The following is a 25,428-nucleotide window of genomic DNA, read 5'->3' as shown; positions in this document are numbered from 1 at the left end:
CTGGGCCAGGTCTGGAGGCCAGCCCAGCTTTCTTACCCATTAATCGATTTTGCCTAACACCCAACCCCGCCTCGGGAGAGGCCGGGTACTGTGCAGCCTCTGGGAATACTGACTGCCACGCCAGGCCAGGCATTGCCACTTAAGAGGTACACATTCTTTTCCAAACAACCGACCTTTTAACCTGTTAATCGAGAGCTTTCTCCTGTTTGAGGTGAAGGCCACATGGGGGAACTTGGAAAGTCTACCCAAAGAGTTGGAGGAAAAATGTATCATGCTTTCATTTCTCAAAACTCTCCACGTCTCCACCCAGCCCTGCCTCCAACACCTACCTGCTTACACACTTTCCCATTCTCTCCACTCCAAAACCTACCCAGGGAGACTCCCGAGGGACTTGGGGTGGGCATGTTACCTGGTACTGGTGAGGGGCTTCTCCATTCTCAGACGGCTTGTACAGACCGCTTCTAGGAGCAGTGCCTGGGCTGCTTGCTTGGACTCATGCCAGGGAGGAACCCAGAGTCAAAACACAGCCTAGTGCAAACAGTATAGCAACTGTGAGAAGCCAGTGTCATTCTGGAACTCCAACTGGATGCTTAACAAAGTATAACGTGGCCGTAGGGTAATCTTTCCAAGGTAGTGCTTGGAAACTGGATGGGTGCCTAAGAAAGCTGTATCGCCCACTCCCGTGCACTCAGAAATGTCATTTATTCCCTATTACAGTGCCAGTAATTCTTCTTATGACCTAATCCCCTGCTGTTATTTACTATTCAGGGATCAGTCATATTATCCCAGACGCTGGGCAGGTCTAGACAGCCTGTGGTTTTTCTGAAAATTAGAGCTCCCTGAGGTCCTGTTTGCATAGACAGACAGACCCGCCCTGCTTAGAGCACTTGCTTTTTGCACGAGCTAGACAACAAGGTCCCCACTGGCCCACACAACACTCCACGCTGATCCCAACTCTGTCTTGGCTTCTGTAATTCCCCTCACCTGGAACCTCTTCCCCATCCTATTTACTTGCCCAAACCCTAGACACCCCTCCCTCTTTTGTGCCCCACTGACCCTTTATTCAGATCACAATTTCAGCACATAAAGAGCATTATGAGGACAAGGCCTGCTTCTTAGTCACCTTTGTATCTGCAGAACCTAGCAGTGTGCAGAGTACGTTATGTACATTCAATAAATGCTGGTTGGAATGGAGGCATAGTTCAAGTTTCCATTCATCATCCAACACATGTTTGGCAAGCTACTTCATGCAGACCTATGCACTACTTTCTACTGACTCTTCTTGAATTCTTATGGCACCTACCAAGTGCTCAGAACCTGTGGAGGTCCCAAAAGACCCCACATAACACAGACTCTATAGTCATCCTCTCAACAGGGGTCACTTTCCTGTGTTCTGTTTCCTGGAGAATGGCAGCCTTCTCCCCAGTGCCTGAAGCCTCAGCCTTGTCTTGGACCCCTCCTTCTTTTTCACTCTCAACACTCTCTCTTAACAGTGATCTCAGTCAGACCTCTCCTCTCATCCACATTTCCACCACAAAGTGAGAGCTTCCCCACGTAGTACATTACTATGATTGTGTCCTGACCAGTCTCTCTACTTCTAGTCAGATTGTCCTCAAATTTGTTTTCCATACGGCCACCAGTGAAATCTTGCTAAAATAAAAATTGCGTTTGTCATAAATCTTCTTAAAGATCCTACAAAGATTCCCTATTACCTACCTCAGTGGTTCTCAACCTTTCAGACAAACCCTCCCTTTGTTTATAACAAATATTTTGTAATGTCCCTGCTACTCTCCTGAAATAAAATCTGTAAATAACATAATCCAACTACACGTAATTTTAAAATATCAATATAATGCTATAACCATAATCTAAAAGGAAAGTAAGTAATTATAAAAGAAGATGTATTTCAGAATGTAAGATCTGGGCACCACTAGCCCTCAGTCCCTCCCGCTGACATCACTGTGTTTCAGCTGCACACACCCCACCCAGCTCACCTCACGCCTCAGAAGACCTCCCCTCACTCTCCACCTCGTTCACTCACTCTTGTGCTTCCAAACGTCCTCCCAACCCAGCCCTCCCAGGCAGGGCTACAGCCCCTCCTCTAGGTTTACAAGCACCTTGTGCTTTGACCTTCACAGTGCTTCTTCATTTTTAGCCCCTATATACTGAATTATCAGAGTTTTTTTAAACATTGTGGAAGTTTGTAAAAATATCTAAAGTAGAAAAAATAGTATAAGGAAGCCCCATGTATCCATTTCCATCTTTCAACAATTATCAACATTTGCCCCACTGGTTTTATATATTCTCTTATTTTTTTTTCTGATATTGTGAACCTAATACCTGACATGTCAAATATTTCTTTATGAATCCTGAAAACTAAATCCTGAAAAATGGATAACAAAAGACACTCCTATCAAGAGATTCCAAAGGTTTTATGAACTTTGTGCCAGGAACTGGGGATAAAGACTGAATGTATTTTTTATGATACCACAGCTGTTTTTCTTCTGTAAAGAACTAATCATAATAATTGCTTTTCTCTCACCCCCTTACTGTTCCCACTAGTATATTCATTGCTCATCAAGGAAAGGACCTCCATGGCTATTACCCTGGGCAGCTTGCAAGAGTTCATTATGCTTATAGTGTGAAGAGATCTCTCAGGTGAGACACCTTCCTAAATCTTAATGTTCAAAAATTTCACTAAAGTTAGAATAATAAATGAAAAAAGGGGAATCACAATTTGTAATGATAATAATAACAATAATAATTATTATTGTTTAGTGGATGGAAAAATTTGGAAGGAAATGCAGCAAAATGTTAACAATGGTTTTTCATGAATGGTGAGATTATTGATATTTGTATTTCGTGTTTTATCTTTTTCTCTATTTTCCAGATTTTTTGTAATGAACATATATCACTTTTATAATTAGCAATAAATATAAAATTTTATTAAATCATCAAAGAAATTTAAGACACACCATGAGTTTAGCATTTTCACTCAGTCAAATAACAAACTTCTTGAGAGTCAGTTTCCTTCTCAATAAAATTACAAATTTGGTCTAAATGGTTTCTGCCTTTCTGCAGGTGATTTTAACAAAAAGGGGAAAAAAGTAGGTACTTCAATGCTATTTTCTAGTTTTGCGGGGCTGGAAACCACAGCAGTTAATAACAGCAATTTGAGTAACTTATGAAATGTTTGATCTTAGGCAGTTTTCATTCCTTCTGAGTATCAGTGACTTATCTGTTAAATAAAATAATTGATATAAAATTCTAGAACATGGTAAACACTCAAAATATGATTGCTATTATTTTGAGTTCATCATCTAGTATATTTTACAAACTTCTTTTCTTCTCTTAATTGCCTTTGATGTAGTCAACTCCTGATTATTCTCCAAGCAAAGAAAAGGGAGCCATGGCAACTATAAAGCAGCACACAGTCTGAACTTAATAGATGATCAATCTGGAAGTAGCTTTAGCTTTTTGAATTCTGATTCAGTTTAATAAATAAGATGTAGCCCAGAGAAGTGACATGTCTTGCCTGAGGTGTAGTTGGTTGGTGTAAAAGCTGGGACGTGAGTTGATCCAATTTTCTGATTGCTGTTCAAGGCTCTTTGTTCTAACTCGAATACATTCTTACATCAAACTCTTGTTAGGGCCATGTTCTCTGCCAGAGGATAAACAAGGAAGGAAACAACAAAACTCCACTGCCAGAAGCCAGCTCCACAGGGCACTCTCCACGTGTGTTCTGTGGACTCTGACCGCGCCCCCCAACTCCAGTGCCTCACCCTCCTCCTAACACAGGACACTCGGGCAAAGGGAACCTTGACTCTGACAAGACTTGTGCCTGCCCAAGATTAGTCTTAGGGAGAAAACTTAGTGCAAACGTCAATCAATGACTTTATTAAACTTCTGGTTAAGAATAAGAATAAGGAAAGACGAGCAAAAAACAAAACAGGAAATAATGCAGTTATTTGGACCAGTCCTAACTTCCGTTTTTATAGTCATAGTTTAAATTGATAGTTGCCTAATGGCTTACCTTCACCAGATATATTCTCCCACCAACTTGATATTTTCAGAATTAGAGCTCCTCCTTTGAGTGAAAGTCTTGTCTTCAGAATACTGATGTATTACTTGACAACGGAGAAGATTCTGGTTCCATAGAAACATTCAAAGCAAAAGCAGAGCAGGCTGACAGTCTAGCAGGGGTAGATCTAGGGGCAATCCCCAGGACCTGGTTCAGAAGCCATACGTGTCAGTGGCACAGAAGTGACCAGACAGCAGTAACAGTCAGGCAGAACACAAACTCACAAGAGACTGACACATTCATCAGACAGCTAATATTTTGATTGACAGCAGGAGACAAGCTTTTGTAGGGAAAGAAGTGCTCCTGCCCGCCATATAAGGTATCCACTTTGCAGGACCAAATACCTATTAAGCACAAAACAATAGCAAGTAGAGGTGGGAGGGAATTCTTGGTGCTTCTCCACGCCAGTCCACAACAGAGCACCTCTGCATCCATCTAGCATTGCTCCCCTGTCCAGTACCATACACACACAGACAGAGTCTTGCTCTTCCCTTTTCTGAAATTCAGGTAAAGCCACTCCATTTCTGCTAACACACTCTCTCTTTAAAGGAGGCACACCACAATCAGGTTTTTACCCAAGTATCTAAACATAATGTGTTATGATTAAACACTGTCAGTCATCACATTTCAGTGTGATTAATCATGGTTATACAATCAAGTTAGATGACGTCCTACTCAGAATGATTGGATTTAGATATTCTTAAATCTCACCAAACATTTAATATTTTTCACATCTCTAGCAGCTCAGCTCATCTACTTTACAGTTTAAAATACATGTTTATTAAAACATTTAGAAATGCTGATAATCAAAAAAAATTTTTTAATTATCCATAATGTCATTACCCAGAGATAGATAATCATGTAGAATCTTCCAGATATACACAAAATAGAATGAGATGGTATTTTGAAACACTTTTTTCCCCAGTTTTACTGAGATATAGTTTACATATAACATTTTATTAGTTTAAGGTATACAACATAATGATTTTTATATATGTACATATTGCAAAAAGATTACCACAAGTTTATTAATACACATCACCACATATAGTTACAATTTTTTTCTGGTGATAAGAACTTTTAAGATCTATTTCTCTCAGCAACTTTCAAATATACAATATAGCATTGTTGACAATAGTCACCATGCAATACATTACATTCCCAGAACTTATTTTATATCTGAAATTTTGTACCTTTTGACCATCTTCGCCCATTTCCGCCACCCCCCAAACCTCACCTTTGGCAATCACTATTCTGTTTTCTGTTTTTATGAATTCAGTTTTTTTACATTCCACATATAAGTGAGATCATACAGTATTTGTATTTCTCTGCCTGACTTATTTCACTTAGCAAAATACCCTCAAGGTCCATCCATGTTGTCACAAATGGCATGCTTTTCTTTTTTTTTTTTTGGTGGCTCTAAGTGGTTTTATTTCTTTTTTTTAACACCTTTACTGGAGTATAATTGCTTTATAATGGTGTGTCAGTTTCTGCTTTATAACAAAGTGAATCAGCTATACATATACATATAACCCCATATCTCCTCCCTCTTGCATCTCCCTCCCACCCACCAAGCTGATCTCCCTGTGCTATGCGGCTGCTTCCCACTAGCTATCTATTTTACGTTTGGTAGTGTATATATATGTCCATGCCACTCTCTCACTTCGTCCCAGCTTACCCTTCCCCCGCCCCTTGTCCTCAAGTTCATTCTCTACGTCTGCGTCTTTATTCCTGTCCTGCCCCTAGGTTCTTCAGAACCTTTTTTTTTTCTTTTTTAGATTCCATATATATGTGTTAGCATACAGTACTTGTTTTTCTCTTTCTGACTGACTACACTCTGTATGATAGACTCTAGGTCCATCCACCTCACTACAAATAACTCAATTTCGTTTCTTTTTATGGCTGAGTAATATTCCATTGTATATATGTGCCACATCTTCTTTATCCATTCATCTGTCGATGGACACTAGGGTTACTTCCATGTCCTGGCTATTCTAAATAGTGCTGCAATGAACATTGTGGTACATGACTCTTTTTGAATTATGGTTTTCTCAGGGTATATGCCCAGTAGTGGGGTTGCTGGGTCATATGGTAGTTCTATTTTTCGTTTTTTAAGGAACCTCCATACTGTTCTTCATAGTGGCTGTATCAATTTACATTCCCGCTAACAGTGCGAGAGGGTTCCCTTTTCTCCACACCTTCTCCAGCATTTATTGTTTCTAGATTTTTTGATGATGGCCATTCTGACTGGTGAGAGGTGATACCTCATTGTAGTTTTGATTTGCATTTCTCTAATAATTAGTGATGTTGAGCATCTTTTCATGTGTTTGTTGGCCATCTGTATATCTTCTTTGGAGAAATGTCTATTTAGGTCTTCTGCCCATTTTTGGATTGGGTTGTTTGTTTTTTTGATATTGAGCTGAATGAGCTGCTTGTAAATTTTGGAGATTAATCCTTTGCCAGTTGCTTCATTTGCAAATATTTTCTCCCATTCTGAGGGTTGTCTTTTGGTCTTGTTTATGGTTTCCTTTGCTGTGCAAAAGTTTTTAAGTTTCATTAGGTCCCATTTGTTTATTTTTGTTTTTATTTCCATTTCTCTAGGAGGTGGGTCAAAAAGGATCTTGCTGTGATTTTTGTCATAGAGTGTTCTGCCTATGTTTTCCTCTAAGAGTTTTATAGTGTCCAGTCTTACATTTAGGTCTCGAATCCATTTTGAGTTTATTTCTGTGTATGGTGTTAGGGAGTGTTCTAATTTCATTCTTTTACATGTGGCTGTCCAGTTTTCCCAGCACCACTTATTAAAGAGGCTGTCTTTTCTCCATTGTATACTCTTGCCTCTTTTATCAAAGATAAGGTGACCATAGGTGTGTGGGTTTATTGCTGGGCTTTCTATCCTGTTCCATTGATCTATATTTCTCTTTTTGTGCCAGTACCATACTGTCTTGATTACTGTAGCTTTGTAGTATAGTCCGAAGTCAGGGGCCTGATTTCTCCAGCTCCATTTTTATTTCTCAAGATTGCTTTGGCTATTGGGGATCTTTTGTGTTTCCATATAAATTGTGAAATTTTTTGTTCTAGTTCTGTGAAAAATGTCATTGGTAGTTTGATAAGAATTGCATTGAATCCGTAGATTACTTTGGATAGTATAGTCATTTTCACAAAGTTGATTCTTCCAATCCAAGAACATGGCGTATCTCTCCATCTGTTTGTATCATCTTTAATTTCTTTCACCAATGTCATAGTTTTCTGCATACAGGTCTTTTGTCTCCTTAAGTAGGTTTATTCCTAGCCATTTTATTCTTCTTGTTGCAATGGTAAATGTGAGTGTTTCCTTAATTTCTCTTTCAGATTTTTCATCATTAGTGTATAGGAATGTGAGAGATTTCTGTGCATTAATTTTGTATCCTGCTACTTTACCAAATGCATTGATTAGCTCTAGTAGTTTTCTGGTAGCATCTTTAGGAGTCTCTATGTATAGTATCATGTCATCTGCAAACAGTGACAGCATCACTTCTTTTCTGATTTGGATCCCTTTTATTTCTTTTACTTCTCTGATTGCTGTGGCTAAAACTGCCAAAACTGTTTAATAATAGTGCTGAGAGTGGACAACCTTGTCTTGTTCCTGATCTTAGAGGAAATGGTTTCAGTTTTTCACCATTGAGGACGATGTTGACTGTGGGTTTGTCATATATGGCCTTTATTATGTTGAGGTAAGTTCCCTCTATGCTTACTTTCTGGAGGGTTTCTACCATAGATAGGTGGTGAATTTTGTTGAAAGCTTTTTCTGCATCTCTTGAGATGATCATATGGTTTTTCTCCTTCAATTTGTTAATATGGTGTATCACATTGATTGATTTGTATATATTGAAGAACACTTGCATTCCTGGGATAAATCCCACTTGATCATGGTGTATGATCCTTTTAATGTGCTGTTGGATTCTGTTTGCTAGTATTTTGTTGAGGATTTTTGCATCTAGGTTCATCATTGATATTGGCCTGTAGTTTCCTTTCTTTGTGATATATTTGTCTGGTTTTGGTATCAGGGTGATGGTGCCCTCATTGAATGAGTTTGGGAGTGTCCCTCCCTCTGCTATATTTTGGAAGAGTTTGAGCAGGATAGGTGTTATGTCTTCTGTAAATATTTGATAGAATTCGCCTGTGAAGCCATCTGGTCCTGGGCTTGTGTTTGTTGGAATATTTTTAATCACAGTCTCAATTTCAGTGCTTGTGATTGGTCTGTTTATATATATATATATATATATTTTTATAGATTTTTGTTAGGTCATTTTTTTTTTTTTTAAATCGCAAGTACTGTGCAGCCCTCTTTGAGATGATATATATATAGTTTTAAATTTATTTATTTTTATTTATTTATTTTGGCTGTGTTGGGTCTTCGTTTCTGTGCGAGGGCTTTCTCTAGTTGTGGCAAGCGGGGGCCACTCTTCATTGCGGTGCACGGGCCTCTCACTATCACGGCCTATCTTGTTGCAGAGCACAGGCTCCGGATGCGCAGGCTCAGTAGTTGTGGCTCACGGGCCCAGTTGCCCCGCAGCATGTGGGATCTTCCCAGACCAGGGCTCGAACCCGTGTCCCCTGCATTGACAGGCAGATTCTCAACCACTGTGCCACCAGGGAAGCCCTGTTTATATTTTCTATTTCTTCCTGGTTCAGTCTAGGAAGGTTGTGCTTTTCTAAGAATTTGTCCATTTCTTCCAGGTGGTCCATTTTATTGGCATATAATTGCTTGTAATAATCTCTCATGATCCTTTGTATTTCTGCAGTGTCAGTTGTTACTTGTCCTTTTTCATTTCTACTTCTATTGATTTGAGTCTTCTCCCTTTTATTCTTGATGAGTCTGGCTAATGGTTTATCAATTTAGTTTATCTTCTCAAAGAACCAGCTTTTAGTTTTATTGATCTTTGCTATTGTTTCCTTCATTTCTTTTTCATTTATTTCTGATCTGATCTTTATGATTTCTTTCCTTCTGCTAACTTTGGGTATTTTTTGTTCTTCTTTCTCTAATTGCTATAGGTGTAAGGTTAAGTTGTTTCTTTGAGATGTTTCTTGTTTCTTGAGGTCGGATTGTATTGTTATAAACTTCCCTCTTAGAACTGCTTTTGCTGCATCCCATAAGTTTTGGGTCGTCGTGCTTTCATTGTCATTTGTTTCTAGGTATTTTTGTATTTCCTCTTTGATTTCTTCAGTGATCTCTTGATTATTAAGTAGTGTATTGTTTACCCTCCATGTGTTTGTATTTTTTACAGATTTTTCCTGTAACTGATATCCAGTCTCATAGCATTATGGTCAGAAAAGATACTTGATCAATTTCAATTTTCTTAAGTTTACCAAGGTTTGATTTGGGACCCAAGATATGATCTATCCTGGAGAATATTCCATGAGCACTTGAGAAGAAAGTGTATTCTGCTGTTTTTGATGGAATGTCCTATAAATATCAATTAAGTCCATCTTGTTTAATGTATCATTTAAAACTTGTGTTTTCTTATTTATTTTTATTTTAGATGATCTGTCCATTCGTGAAAGTGGGGTGTTAAAGTCCTCTACTATGATTATATTACTGTCGATTTCCCCTTTTATGGCTGTTAGCATTTGCCTTATGTATTGAGATGCTCCTATTTTGGAGCACCTCAATGCTCCAGCAATTGTTGTATCTTCTTCTTGGGTTGACCCCTTGATCATTATCTAGTGTCCTTCTTTGTCTCTTGTAATAGTCTTTATTTTAAAGTCTATTTTGTCTAATATGAGAGTTGCTACTCCAGCTTTCTTTTGATTTCCACTTGCATGGAATATCTTTTTTCATCTCCTCACTTTCAGTCTGTATGTGTCCCTAGGTCTGAAGTGGGTCTCTTGTAGACAGCATACATACAGGTCTTGTTTTTGTATCCATTGAGCCAGTCGATGTCTTTTGGTGGGAGCATTTAATCCATTTACATTTAAGATAGTTATCAATATGTATGTTCCTATTACCATTTTCTTAATTGTTTTGGGTTTGTTATTGTAGGTCTTTTCCTTCTCTTGTTTATCCTGCCTAGAGAAGTTTCTTTTAGCATTTGTTGTAAAGCTGGTTTGGTGGTGCTGAATTCTCTTAGCTTTTGCTTGTCTGTAAAGTTTTTAATTTCTCCATCAAATCTGAATGAGATCCTTGCTGGATAGAGTAATCTTGGTTGTAGGTTTTTCCCTTTCATCACTTTGAATATGTCCTGCCACTCCCTCTGGCTTGCAGAGTTTCTGCTGAAAAATCAGCTGTTAACCTTATGAGGATTCCCTTGTATATTATTTGTTGTTTTTCCCCCTTGCTGCTTTTAATATTTTTTCTTTGTATTTAATTTTTGATAGTTTGATTAATATGTGTCTTGGCGTGTTTCTCCTTGGATTTCTCCTGTATGGGACTCTCTGCACTTCCTGGACTTGATTGACTATTTCCTTTCCCATATTAGGGAAGTTTTCAACTATAATCTCTTCAAATATTTCTCAGTCCCTTTCTTTTTCTCTTATTCTTCTGAGACCCCTATAATTCGAATGTTGGTGTGTTTAATGTTGTCCCAGAGGCCTCTGAGACTGTCCTCAATTCTTTTCATTCTTTTTTCTTTATTCTGCTCTGTGGTAGTTATTTCCACTATTTTATCTCCCAGGTCACTTTTCCGTTCTAATGCCTCAGTTATTCTGCTATTGATTCCTTCCAGAGAATTTTTAATTTCATTTTTTGTGTTGTTCATCATTGTTTATTTGCTCTTTAGTTCTTCTAGGTCCTTGTTAAATGTTTCATGTATTTTCTCCATTCTATTTCCAAGATTTTGGATCATCTTTACTATCATTATTCTGAATTCTTTTTCAGGTAGACTGCCTATTTCCTCTTCATTTTTTTGTTCTGGTGGGTTTTTACCTTGCTCCTTCATCTGCTGCATATTTCTCTGTCTTCTCATTTTGCTTAACTTACTGTGTTTGGGGTCTCCTTTTTGCAGGCTGCAGGTTCGTAGTTCCCGTTGTTTTTGGTGTCTGCCCCCAGTGGCTAAGGTTAGTTCAGTGGGTTGTGCAGGCTTGCTGGTAGAGGGGACTGTTGCCTGTGTTCTGGTGGATGAGACTGGATCTTGTCTTTCTGGTGGACAGGACCGCGTCCGGTGGTGTGTTTTAGGATGTCTGTGACATTGTGATTTTAGGCAGCCTCTCTGCTAATGGATGGGGTTGTGTTCCTGTCTTGGCAGTTGTTTGGCATAGGGTGTCCAGCACTGTAGCTTGCTGGTCATTGAGTCGAGCTGGGTCTTAGCGTTGAGATGGAGATCTCTGGGAGAGTTTTCATTGTTTGATATTACGTAGAGCCTGAGGTCTCTGGTGGACCAATGTCCTGAACTCGGCTGTCCCACATCAGAGGCACAGGCCTGACACCTGGCCAGCACATCAAGACCCTGTCAGCCACACTGCTCAGAAGAAAAGGGAGAAAGAAAGAAAGAAAGAAAGAAAGAAAGAAAGAAAGAAAGAAGAAAGAAAGAAAGAGACAGAGAGAGAAAGAAAGAAAGAAGAAAGAAAGAAAGAAAGAAAGAAAGAAAGAAAGAAAGAAAGAAAGAAAGAAAGAAAGAAAGAGAAAGAAAGAAAGAGAGAAAGAAAGAAAGACAGGAAAAGGAAGGAAGGAAGGAAAGAAGGAAGAAAGAAAGAAAGAAAGAAAGAAAGAAAGAAAGAAAGAAAGAAAGAAAGGGAAAGAAGGAAAGAAAGGAAGGAAGGAAGGAAGAAAGAAAGAAAGAAAGAAAGAAAGAAGAAAGAAAGAAGGCAAGAAAGAAAAAAGAAAGTTATTAAAATAAAAAATAAAAAAATTATTAAAAAGTAATGAAGAAAAAAGAAAAGAAAGAAAGAAAGAAGAGAGCAACCAAACCAAAAAACAAATCCACCAATGATAACAAGCACTAAAAGCCATACTAAAACAAAAAACAAAAAATGGACAGACAGAACTCTAGGACAAATGATAAAAGCAAAGCTATACAGACAAAATCACACAAAGAAGCATACACGTACACACTCACAAAAAAGAGAAGAAGGAAAAAAATATACGTATCTATATATTAAAATAAAAAGGAAGACAGCAACCAAATCTATAAACAAATCTACCAATGATAGTAATCTCTAAATATTAAACTAAGATAAACATAAAACCAGAAACAAATTAAATGCAGAAGCAAACCCCAAGTCTATAATTGCTCCCAAAGTCCACCGCCTCAATTTTGGGATGACTCATTGTCTATTCAGGTATTCCACAGATGCAGGGTACATCAAGTTGACTGTGGAGATTTAATCCGCTGCTCCTGAGGCTGCTGGGAGAGATTTCCCTTTCTCTTCATTGTTTGCACAGCTGCTGGGGTTCAGCTTTGGATTTGGCCCTGACTCTGCATGTAGGTCGCCTGAGAGCATCTGTTCTTTGCTCAGACAGGACAAGGTTAAAGGAGCAGCTGATTAGGGGGCTCTGGCTCACTGAGGCTGTGGGGGAAGGGAGGGGTAGGTGATGCAGAGCGAGCCTGTGGCAGCAGATGCCAGCGTGACATTGCACCAGCCTGAGGCATGCTGTGTGCTCTCCTGAGGAAGTTGTCCCTGGATCACAGGACCCTGGCAGTGGTGGGCTGCACAGGCTCCCAGGAGGGGAGGTATGGATAGTGGCCTGTGCTTGCACACAGACTTCTTGGTGGCTGCAGCAGCAGCCTTAGAGTTTCATGCCCATCTCTGGTGTCCGTGCTGATAGCTGCGGCTCACGCCTGTCTCTGGAGCTCGTTTAGGCAGTGTTCTGAATCCTCTCTCCGTGCGCACCCCGAAACAATGGTTTCTTGCCTCCTAGGCAGTTCCAGGCTTTTTCCTGGACTCCATCCCGGCTAGCTGTGATGCACTAGCCCCCTTCAGGCTGTGTTCACACGGCCAACTCCAGTCCTCTCCCTGGGATCTGACCTCCAAAGCCAGAGCCTCAGCTCCCAGCCCCAGCTCCCAGCCCCCACCTGCCCTGGTGGGTGAGCAGACAAGCCTCTCAGGCTGGTGAGTGCTGGTTGGCACTGATCCTCTGAGCAGGAATCTCTCCACTTTGCCCTCTGAACCCCTGTTGCCGCACTCTCCTCCGTCACTCCAAACCTTCCCCCCTGCCCGCCACCCCCCGTCTCCACCAGTGAAGGGGCTTCCTAGTGCGTGGAAACTTTTCCTCCTTCACAGCTCCCCCCAAGAAGTGCACATCCCATCCCTATTCTTTTGTCTATGATTTTTCTTTTGCCCTACCCAGGTACGTGGGGAGTTTCTTGCCTTTGGGGAAGTCTGAGGTCTTCTGCCAGCATTCAGTAGGTGTTCTGTAGGAGTTGTTTCACATGTAGATGTATTTCTGATGTATTTGTGGGGAGGAAGGTGATCTCCACGTCTTACTCCTCCGCCATCTTGAAGGTGTCTCCAGGCTTTTCTTCTTTTTTAGCTTGAATAGTATTTCACGGTATATATATACACACCCACACAATGAGTACTCTTATATTTAATTAATATAATAATTATTATATTTAATAGTGATTAATTATTATAATTAATATTAATAATTATTACATTAATATATCATATATAGTCCACATATTTTTTATCTATTCATTTGTCAATGGACTCTTAAGTTGTTTCAATGTGTTGGCCATTGTAAATAATGCTGCAATGAACATGGGAGTGCAGATATCTTTTTGAAATAGTGATTTTGTTTCCTTTGGATAAATACCAAGAAGTGGAATTGTTGGATCATATGGTGGTTCTACTTTTAGTTTTTTGAGGAATCTCCATACTGTTTTCCATAGTGGCTGCAACCAATTTACATTCCCACCAACAGTGCATGAGTATTTCTTTTTCTCCACATCCTTGCTAACACTTGCTATTTGTAGTCTTTTTGATGATAGCCATTCTGACAGGTGTGAGGTGATATCTCATTGTGGTTTTGATTTGCATTTCTCTAATGATTAGTGATATTGAGCACATTTTCATGTACCTGTTGGCCATCTACAAGTCTTTTGTGGAAAAAAAAAGTCTATTCAGTCCCTCTGCCCATTTTTTAATTGAATAGGTTTTTTGTTTTGTATTCCTTTTGGGTTTTTTTTTTTTTTTTTTTTTTTGCTATTGAGTAGTATGAGTTCTTTACATATTTTGGATATTAACTCCTTATCAGATATATGATTGATAATTATTTTCTCGCATTCTGTAGGTTGCTGTTTCATTTTGTTGATGGTTTCCTTTGCTGTGCAGAAGCTTTTTAGTTTGATGTTTATTTATTTTTGCTTTTGTTGACTGTTTTTGGTGTCAAATCCAAAAAATCATTGCCAAGACTGATGTCAAAAGCTTACGCCCTATGTTTTCTTCTAAGAGTTTTATGATTTCAGGTCTTACATTAAAATCTTTAACCCATTTTGTGAATGGTATAAGATAGGGACCTGGTTTCATTCTTTTGAATGTGGCTGTCCAATTTTCCCAGCACACTTTACTGAAGAGACTATTCTTTTCCCATTGTATACTTTGGCTTATTTGTCATAAATTAATTGACTATATATGCTTTGGTTTATTTATGGGCTCACTATTCTATTCCATTAATCTATGTGTCCATTTATATGCCAATACCATACTGTCTTTGATTATTATAGCTTTGTAATACAGTTTAAAATCAGAAAATGTGATATCTCCAGCCTTGTTCTTCTTCTTCAGGACTGCTTTGGCTATCTGGGGTTTTTGGTGATTCCATACAAATTTTAGAATTGTTTGTTTGATTTCTATGAAAACATGCCATTGGAATTTTGATAGGGGTTGCATTGAATCTGTAGATTGCTTTGATAGTGTGGAAATTTTTACAATATTAATACTTCCAATGTGTGAGCATGGAATATCTTTCCATTTATTTGTGTTTTCTTCCATTTCTTTCATCAGTGTCTTATATCTACAGTATACAGGTCTTTCACCTCCTTGGTTAAATTTATTTCTGAGTATTTTGTTGTTTTGATGAAACTGAAAATGGGATTGTTTTCTTAATTTCTTTGCCAGATAATTCATTATTAGTTATAGAAGAAACACAATAGATATTTTTATATTGATTTTGTATCCTGCAAATTTACTGAATTTGTTTATTAGTTCTAACAGCTATTTGATAACATTTTTAGGGTTTTTTTATATATAAGATCATGTGATCTGCAAATAAATGCAGTTTTATTTCTTCCTTTCCTATTTCGATGCCTTTTATTTCTTTTTCTTGCCTAATTACTCTGGATAGGACTTTCAATACTATGTTGAATAAAAGTGGAGACAGTGGACATCCTTGTCTGGTTCCTGATCTTAGAGGAAAAGCATGTCATCATTGAGTATGATGTGAGCTGTGGGCTTGTCATATATGGCCTTTATTATGTTGGAGTATGTTCCCTCTATACCCAGTTTGTTGAAAGTTTTAATCATAAATGGATGCTGAATTTTGTCAAATGCTTCTTGTGTATCTGTCAAAATGAAAACATGATTTTTCTCTTTTATTCTGTTAATGTGGTGTATCACATTGATTGATTTGTGGATATTGAACCATCCTTGTATCCCTGGAATAAACCCCACTTGATCATGGTGTATGAGCCTTTTAATGTTTTGTTGAATTCAGTTTGCTAATATTTTGTTGATTGAAACCATTTTTTGTATAACAGCTTTACTGAGATAATTCATACCATACAATTCATCCATTTAAAGTGTACAATTCAATTGAAACCTTTCTTTATATAAAATATATTGTGGACTTTTTTTCCATCTCAAATATTATAATTCTACAGCATCACTTTAATGTTGGCATGATATTTCTGTATATCTCTGTATCATTGTTTAAATAATTTCCTATCTTTTTCCACATGAAATTGTTTCCACTCTTTTTATTATCATAAAAATACTTTGACAAGCATTCTTAGAGCTAAGTCTTTGTTGACATTCCTAAATTCTGGGTTTCTAGGGCAAAATATATACACAGTTTAAAGGTTTAATACATATCACCAAAGTCTTCTCAAACAAGTTGCAACAGTAAATGTATACTCCCACAAGTATATGAAGATATTCCACCACCACATTTTGATTCTTCTTTACATTTACCTTCATAGGGTTCTCATCTGAGTAGAGGGTACAAGAAGGTTGTAACCAATTTCAGGTTCATCAAACACCAATATGCACCATAGTGGTTAGTCTGGTCAAAAGAAAGCATTAGTTCCTTGCGGGTACCAAATATCCACAGAAAAATTACATTGCAAAAGAGCATTGGGAAGATCTGGAGTATAAGAAGTAGCCATGCGTAGGCAGCTCCAGAGGAAGTTTTGATGTAGGTCACCTTCTGTGACCTGTGATTGGGAAGGAGGAGGGATGTTAAAGGGAAGAACAGGGGTCTGGAATCCTTGAACCATCTACTGATAATTTTGCTAGGGCTAGCCTTGGAGTTATGGAGTCTTGCCGATACTATCTTGGTAGCCTCCTGGCCACTTTTAGGGAATAGATTTCAGCTGATGAGAAAGTGGAATGTTTTTCTTCTACTGAATGGGTATTCAGCAAGCTGTTTTTATTTTCATTTAGACCTCTCATAGACTTGGAAATTCCACCTAAGAGAAAAAGTCAGTATCAGCCTCAATTAGACCAACAAACTCTCATTCAATACATTTGTTTTCGAAGACATTCAAAGCCTGCCGAACCATGGTATAAAGAAACTACGTACCAAAGAGACTATTCTTTGCCATTTTACAAGATGGGTAAGTCAGATCAAGTGTTCTTACTCTCTGAAAGCAAAACCTTGCCTGGGCCACAGATGAGCATCTCCCATGGGCTTGCCGTCTCAGGGAGTATGTCTGGGACTAGTCACATTACGGGGGAAGGGGATGCGTGTGTGTCTGGGTGCAGGAAGAAGGATTTAGGGAGCTGCCCCTAGACTGCTTCCTCCTTTCCTCCTCCCCCTAGCTCCTTGTACAGAAGACTTTAAGACTGAAAATTCATAAATGTCCTTGGTAGGAAGCAAACTTGAGTCTGACCACTCCTCAGAGCACTTTATCACTTGACAAATTTGTTATTGTGCCTAAACATATTGTTAGAGGAATTTTCCCCCCTCATCCTCCTATTTGAAATGGATTCCTGGCAATTATTTTATAACTGGAGGTGTGTTTCAAAAATTCTAAATTCCCTATGTAGTATTTCTCCATGCTGCAGCCTGTGTGAGAGTACTGAGGGGCCGAGGCCCCCCACAGATATGACCCTGGGGGGTACACATGGACATGACCTGAAAAATTACCTGTACTTCTGTAGTCACTGACACTTTGGATTTTAGTCACGGAATGGATTCCTTCATTGACAGACTTTCTAAATGAGTAAACCCCAATATTTCTGAGGCTCTTACACTGTAGCAGGCACATATTTTGTCCTTCTAACGGCTCTCTGAGGTAAATGCTATTATTTCTTGGTCACTGTAAACAGTGACAAAGTTGCAGAGACAGTTAATTAACTAGCCCCAAATCACAGTACCTAGGAGAAGCAGAATTCAGCCCCAGGCCAAGCTCTGTGCTGGACCTTTAAGCTATATTGTCTCTGTCACAGCTGAGCATCACTTGTACTACTATTTATTCAACAGTTTTCTTTAAAGCGAGCCACTTTTTATCATAAAATTAAAAATAAGAAAACTAGTAGAAGGATGGTGGGGAGGAATGGGATGGGGAATGGGAAGAATCTGCCCTCCTTCTTGTCGCCCCTGAGAAAAGAGCTGCAGCCTGGATGGGATGCCAGAGCAGGGCTGGGACTCAGGTCCTGAGGGGACAGCAAATGACAGCAATCGGAAAGAGTGGGAACCCAGCAGGACCAGGCAGATCTTGGGGAGTTGAGCCAGGCATGGGGGTGGTAATGGATGAAGCTGGGACTGGGGCCAGAGATTGACTGGAGGAGTCTGGGATAAGGGCAAACCTGGCTTCTGGGAGGTGAGAGAAGGTTGGAGCCTGAGAAGAGAGTGAGCTGAGGGAATGGGGAGGAGGGTGAGAGCTGAAATTAAGTCATTTGGAGGAGGAGGTACAGGGTGGTAGGAGTTAGGGTCCCGCAGGCAGGGGACCTTAGGAGGGTTATGTTGTTGGGGTTTTTTTTCACATATTTATTGGAGTATAATTGCTTTAAAATGTTCTGTTAGGTTCTGCTGTATAACAAAGTGAATCAGCTATACGTATACATATATTCCCATATCCCCTCGCTCTTGTAAGAAGGTTATGTTAAAGGGAGTCAGCCGTGGGGTGGGGGGCACTGCCGGGGCTGAGGAGGGCTTGGAAAGAAGGGGTCGTCCGGAAGTGTTAGTGGGGCTCCTGTCCCTGCAGGACGGCCGAAGCAGTTTCTTGAGACTGAGCGTGAAATCTGTTTCCTTTGTATGAGGGACTCTAGGTGGCCTCTAGTTTCCAAAGTGATAGTAAACACTTCTTTACAATTCCTCTGCTATGCGGAAGTCTTGTTAGACAGACACAAAAGGTTTCTCCCTTGCTTATTTTAGAAGACAATTCCTAATTCTTTCCAAACCTATAGAACAAGGTTAACGTCTAGCAAAGCAAATACCTGGGCTAGGTGCCATGGGAGGAGGTAAAAGTCCAGACTATGAGCTCAGCATCAGGGAGCTCACAAGCTAATTGGGAAGATGAGGCAACAGTCAACCTATCAGAGAGTGATTAAGTACCAAGTAGAGGAGCAGGAGTTGAAAGATGAGGTCACTGGGGCCTGGAACAGCCAGGAAAGCAGCATGCAGTAGTGGAGAGCTAAGCTCGGTCTTGACAGATAAGATGTGCATGGGAAAGAAGAAACAGGGCGACATACCAGAGGCAGCGGATGAGAAGAAGTTTGGGAGGTTTGTGAGCTCTGGGAGAGCAGGGGGGAATCCAGCTATGAGGACCTGGCTGACTGGGCAAGGCAGAACGAGGAAGTGGGAAGGAAAACGTGGACAGTCAGAGGGGGCGAGAATGCCTGGAACTGAAGAGGAGCTGCAGGAGTCCGGAAAGTTGAATTTGGACAATCAGAGCCATTGTAGGATCAGAGTCCAGGATGTGACCCAGTCAGCTTCAGAGGATGTTAGTCTTTCAGGCTGCTTAGCATGGGTGGGAGAAGACACAGCTGGCAGGTGAGAAGAGCAGCTGGGAGGCCATGGCAGAACCGCGGGATGGAGTAGTGAGAGGCAGTGAACAGAATCCAGGCCTTGGAGGGCTACAGGCCTGGCACATTCTAGCTGCGTGGTGTTGGGCAAGACACTTGACTTTTCTGAACCTTTTTGTGTCTGTAAAATAGAGACTCAAGTCTACGTTTTAGGTTACTTGCTAGAATTGAAAATATCTGTCATGTGCCCAAAACCGTGCTAAGTGATTTACTCATACATGTGTCACACGCAGGGCTGCAGTGAGTTGTACTGCCCCCATGAAGTAGGTATTGTCATTAACCTCATTTAGCAGAAGAGGAAACGGAGGCTTAGAGACTTAGAAACCTACTCAAGCAAGCAACTGGTAAGTCATCAGTCTAGGTCATGTCTGGAGATGTCACACTCCCAGACCTTGCTCTTAAAGTGAACTGAGGAAGTTTCACGGGAAATGGGAAGAAGACTCATATGGCAAAGCGTCAGGAGAGAGAAACGACAGGACTGGTAGAGAATTCACAGGAGAGAAATTAAAGCTAATTGCATAGCCTCCCACTTCTACTGCAGGATTGTTGGCGCCTCTGATAGAAATAATGGTTTTAGGCAGAAGAAGTGTCAAGTTGGGATCTGTATACAATTGAAAATATGGTACTGGAAAGTGTAGGCTAGGCAACACAAGAAGACAGAATTAGCTAGTGCCCTACTTAGTGAGGTTTGAAGCCTGACTAATTCAAGAGAAAATTTATGTTGAAATATTCATTGCTCCATTCATTGACTCATTGATTGTGTGCATGTTAGTTATCCATTGTGCAGTAACAAATCATTCCAGAACTTAGTGACTTAAAACATCAATGATGATGCTTTTTATCTCTCATGGTTTTGGTGGGTTAGGATTTGAGAACTGCTCAGGTGGGCAGTTCTGGCTCAGAGTCTTTCTCAAGGTAACATTCAGTGTCAGTGAGTGCTTCATCCTCTGAAGGCTCAGCTGGGGCCGGAGCACCCACCCTCAAGGTGGCTCACTCACATAGTTGTCAGGTATGACTACTCACAGGGCTGTCACATGCTGGGTGGGGACTGAGGCCTCCATGCCTTTCCAGGTGGGCCTTTCCAGGCTGAGCATCCTGATGGCATGGCAGTTAGCTTCCCCTAGAATGAGTAATCTGAGATAAAGTTGGGAACTGCAATGCCTTTTATGGCTTAGGTTCAAAAGTCACACAACACTCAGCCCTGAAGCAGTGTGGGAGGAGAGGACCCAAGGCACGGATACCAGGGGTTGAGAATCATTGGGGTCCATCTTGGAAGCTGGCAATCATAAGATGCTTCAGTCATTGATTGAGCACCCAGTACAAAGTAGACACTGTGCTGTCTGCTGGGGGTACAGTGACCGGGATAGACAAGACATCTGCTTTCATGGAGCTGACATTCTGGGGGGGGATATGGAGCATGACCAAGTACATATTTTTTTTAAATTTTAGATTGTAGTAGTGCTATAAGGGAAGTAAACAGAGTGATGAGTATAGCCAGGGGAGGTTACTTTTAACAGTGCAGTCAGGGAAAACCTCTATGCAGTTTTCGCTGAGCCCTGGAAAATAAGAAAAAACCATGTAAAGAGCATTTCAGGAAAAAGGAATAGTAAGTGCCGAAGCCTGAAAGCTGGAAAGGGCTTGGCATGTTTGAGGAACAGAAAGGAGGCCAGTGTAGTTTGGTGGGTAGTCAGTGAGGATGAGAGTGGTAAGATGTTTGGATTCTATTCTAAGAACAATGGGAAGACTTGGAATAATTTTGAACAGAGGAGTGGCATATCATTTGTATTTTAAAAATATCAGTCTGCCTGCCATTAGGACACTGTTTGGAGAGGAACAAGAGGGAGGGCTTGCAGACCAGTGAGGAAACTGTTTAGTAGTTGAGACCAGAGGTGATGGTGGTTCGGACCAGCAGGGAAGATGAAAAGGAATAAATGGGTTCCAGAGATATTTTGGAGCTGACATCAGTTGAACTCACTGATAGATTTGATGTCAAGCACATTTTCATTCATTCATACATATTCCTTCAGTAACTAATTTGAGAGCCTAACTATATGCCAATCAGTGTGCAAGGTTTCATCAACACCATGTGAAACAGAAATAGACACAAAGTTTCTACATTCAAGGAGCTTCGGTGGGGAACCAGCATAGAAATAAGCATAAAATTTCACCCGTCATAAATCCTATGAAGCAGAATTTATGTGGTGCTATAGGAGCATATAACAGGTCAGAGAAATGATAAGTTGAGAGCTGAAAGATGAGCTAAAAGTTAACTAGGCAAGGAAGAGGGGAAGAGCTTCACAGAGAGTGCAGCATATACAAAGGCACTGTGGTAAGAGCATGACATGTTTGAAGAACTAAAAAAAAAAAATGTGTGTTGGAGGCCAGAAGTCAAGAAGGATATGGCTGAAGAGATGGCAAGATCAGAACAAGGAGGGCTTTACAGGCCATTTTCAGGTTTGGGGCCTCTAGCCTGAGATTGATGGGAAACTTTTGAAAAGTTTTAAAGAGGGTGGAGGTGACACGATTAAAATTGCATTTTGAAAAGATTACTCCAACTGTGGGGAAGAAAAAGGGGGCGGGATGGGGAGTAGAGTGGGGCAAAGATTGAATACAAAGGGTCAGGAGGCAATTGCAGGGGTTAGGCTGACGGTTTTTAACCTCAGTTACATCACTTTTAAAAATCCAGATGCCCAGGATATACCCAATACCAATTAAGTCAGAATCTCCTGGTGGGAGGGAGAAGGTCCCAAGCATCAATAATTTATAAAACTTCCAGATAATTCCATTGTACAGCCAAGTTAGGAACCAGTGCCAAGTTAGGAACCAGTGCCAAGTTAGGCAACTGATGATGGGAGGTAGTGATACCGACCAGGGTTCTTGGCCTTCCCCAATCAGTAGAAATTGACTAGAGGCCAGACAAGAAATTCAGGCAAGGCTTTATTGGGGCTCCTGTGCCGGCCGGCCACAGGAGGGACCAAAAACAAGTAACACATTCCCTTGCTGGTTCCCCAGCGGGGTGCGTGAGCTGGTTCCTTATATGGGGTGAGGGTAGGGGTGTGTCCAAGGGGGCTGGAGGGGTGGCTTAGGTGTTTTTCCCACCCCTTTGGTGGTGGTGTGTGCGGGGGGCATGTGCAATACCCTGCTTTTGTGCTTGGCTCTTCAGAAGTGGCAGTTGGATTTTTTTTGATCTCTTTGTATCTTGTTGTCCATAATTTGCCCCAACTGTGCCTGCACGCAGTTGTTTTTAGTCCCTTATAGTTCCTTTGTATTTTGTTGCTTGAGGAGAAGTTCGTCCAGGTGGAAGCACTGCAGCAAAGGGTCCTGGGTTCCAGCCTGTCTCACTTGCCCCTGAGAGACTCTACACACTTATTCTTTTTTTTTTTAAATAAATTTATTTATTTTATTTATTTATTTTTGGCTGCACTGGGTCTTCGTCGCTGGGCGCGGGCTTTCTCTAGCTGCAGCGAGCAGGGGCTACTCTTCATGGCGGTGAGCGGGCTTCTCATTGTGGTGGCTTCTCTTGTTGCGGAGCACAGGCTCTAGGTGGGGGATTCAGTAGTTGTGGCTCACGGGATCTAGAGCACAGGCTCAGTAGTTGTGGCTCATGGGCTTCAGTAGTTGTGGTGCATGGGCTTCAGTAGTTGTGGTGCACAAGCTTAGTTGCTCCACGGCATGTGGGGTCTTCCCTGACCAGGGCTCAAACCCATGTCCCCTGCACTGGCAGGTGGATTCTTAACCACTGCACCACCAGGGAAGCCCTACACCTTTATTCTTAAGGGGTAAGGGGCTGAAGTTCTCTTCTTCTGAAATTTCTTTCTGCTGGACAGGGGCCACAGACCCTAGCCTACCCTAGAGGTGTATGAGTCCCTTGCTGACTGTCCCAAGGACCTGTAGGGACCTGGGCCACTCTCTGCTGGAATGGTTTGAATTCCTTGAGCCATCATGAGACTTACTTCAAACTGTTGGAGCCTAGAAGACACAAATTTAACCAAAAGGTTAAACAAACCAGGGCTAAAAAGGAGAAGAACAACAATAGCCATTAAAGGGTTTAGAAAGGAAAGGAACCAGGTTAACTTTGGGAGGGTTTCCTTAACTGTTGACCACACAGGGGAGGCTACGTCATCCCTGCCAAGAAGCCATTCTGTTTGGGCGTATATTTTGTTAACCTCAGGGTTAAAGTTTAACATGTTGCTCTATTTTTAGAATGGAAGCTCTGAACCTGTTGGTCCCAGGTCTCCTTCTTGAACCAAAAATTCTTAGTCACAGGTTTACAACAGCAGGGAAGACAACGGAGTACTAGATAAAATATAGCATAAATCAGTATGACTGAAAAGAAAAGGGTTATGAGAAAATGAAAAACTCCTGCCAGAAAGTTTTTTATACCTTGTGGAATCCAAGAGAACAAACTAGATAAGCAGTTTTCAATTTCCCCGCCCATATTGAATAGAAAGAGTTGGTGATTAATTGTCTGCTGAACCCAGGTGGCTTATTGTCAAATTTTCTCAATGTTGGTTTCTACCTGGGAAGAGGTGTTGACATATATGCAAAACAAGAAGTATTGGCAATTGCACACACCCCTCTTTGTTCTGCCAATAGATGATCGAGGGCTAATCAGTTGTCAAGTACCACCTTGGGCAGGGACTCTAGATCCCTCCCCAGATGGAGAGAATCAGGTAGTCCTTTAATAATTTTCCACTGCTCAGAAAGGGGTATGAGCAGTTTCTGATGTATGTGCCACCAGCCACCTGTTCTCTTAGTTCTCCCTTTGTCTCGGGCCCTGCTCTCCTTAGAAGTTGAGTAACTAGGTATGACGTTAGAAGGGGTAAGGGATGGGATTAAAGCCATTTCTTTTCTGGGCATCAGGGCTGTTTCTATGCCTCCCAATCTGCCCTGTTGTTCCCTTGCGTAATTTGAGATTTTTCCTTTTGGTTCCCGCAGCAGTGAATGACTGCTACTAGTTTTGGTTTTGAGCCGCTTCTATGAGATGTAAAATCTCAGCTCCATATTTCACAGGGGAGTGTTTTGCATTTAAAAGTCCTCTTCTTTCCAGATAGCTGCCTAGACATGTAAAACAAGGAAGGCATATTTTGAGTCTGTATATATGTTTATAATTTTTCCTTCCCCTAAGGTTAAGGATCAGGTTAGCTCTATTACCTCAGCCCTCTGGGCTGAAGTGTTTGTTAGGTGGCAAAGGTTTTGCTTCTGTAACGCTATAAGCACTCACAATAGCATACCCTGTCCTACTGACTCCATCTTTAATGAAACTACTGCCATCAGTAAATCATGCTTTCTCAGGGTTTTCTATGGCCTGGATTGTTAGATCAGGCCTACAGGCATAAGCCAGGTCAAGGGTCTTAAGGCAGGAATGTGTTAGTTCTGGGCTTTCTGCGGGCATCAGTGTAGCCAGGTTGAGGGTGTGGCAACTTTTGAGAGTTAGCTCTGGGGAGTCAAGGAGTAAAGCCTGGTACTTAGTAAGGTGGCCTCCAGTTAGCCAATGGTGGCCTTTAATCTCCAGAGTCCCTTGTACTTGATCAGGGGTCTGGACTTCCAGCGGCTGTCCAAAGGTAAGCTTGCTAGCTTCTTCCACTAACAAAGCAGTGGCAGCTACCACCCAGAGGCAGCCAGGCCAACCTCGGGCCACGGAATCTAGTTGCTTGGAAACATAGCCTATAGGCTGAGGAGCTTCTCCTAGCTTTTGTACAAGGAGCCCCCAGAGTTGTCCCCTGCTTTTCAGCTATGTACAAGGTAAATGGCTTTTTTAAATTAGGGAGACTCAGAGCGGGATCTCTGATGAGGGCCAGATATTATTGATATTAATAATATCAAATAATATTTGATATTATTAAAAGCCTTTTCTTGTTTCCCCCTTCCAAAGTAATGGTTCTGTATCTGGCCTTTAGTGGCTTCATATAGAGGCTTAGCCATTAGTCCAAATCCTGGAATCCAAATTCTGCAAAATCCTGCCATGCCTAAGAAAGTACGAAGACTTTTTTTGTCTTTGGGGCACTTAGGCCTAATGTAACTTGTTTTCTATCTGGAGATAACTGTTTACTTCCAGGGTTTATAATATATCCCAGATATTTAACTTGTTGTGGTTTTGAAATTTGTGCCTTTTTCTGGGATATCCTGTAACCCCAGGCCCCAAGGAAATTAAGGACTTCTATGGTATTCTGATCTGAGGTCTC

General features: G+C 40.9%; 1 protein-coding gene and 1 long non-coding RNA gene across 2 annotated transcripts in view; one reads left to right on the top strand and one right to left on the bottom strand.

Moving 5' to 3' along the window:
* The window catches only part of LOC309665172, a 107,256-nt gene extending 104,605 nt beyond the window's left edge, over nucleotides 1-2,651 (bottom strand). Inside the window, exon 1 of the long non-coding RNA XR_014266265.1 lies at nucleotides 410-2,651. This is a non-coding gene — a long non-coding RNA (uncharacterized lncRNA). The remainder of the gene's footprint in view (nucleotides 1-409) is intronic.
* The window catches only part of SPMIP3 (sperm microtubule inner protein 3), a 45,097-nt gene that overhangs the window by 9,419 nt on the left and 10,250 nt on the right, over nucleotides 1-25,428 (top strand). Inside the window, exons 2-3 of the mRNA XM_082471361.1 lie at nucleotides 2,563-2,658; nucleotides 16,658-16,830. Of these exons, the coding sequence (XP_082327487.1) occupies nucleotides 2,563-2,658; nucleotides 16,658-16,830 (269 nt within the window). The remainder of the gene's footprint in view (nucleotides 1-2,562; nucleotides 2,659-16,657; nucleotides 16,831-25,428) is intronic.

The sequence above is a fragment of the Balaenoptera physalus genome, assembly GCF_965194825.1.
Source record: "Balaenoptera physalus genome assembly, chromosome: 1".
In the NCBI taxonomy this organism is placed as follows: Eukaryota; Metazoa; Chordata; class Mammalia; order Artiodactyla; family Balaenopteridae; genus Balaenoptera; species Balaenoptera physalus.
The sequence above is the reverse complement of the archived record's forward strand: the minus strand, read 5'-3'. Positions and strand labels throughout refer to the sequence as shown.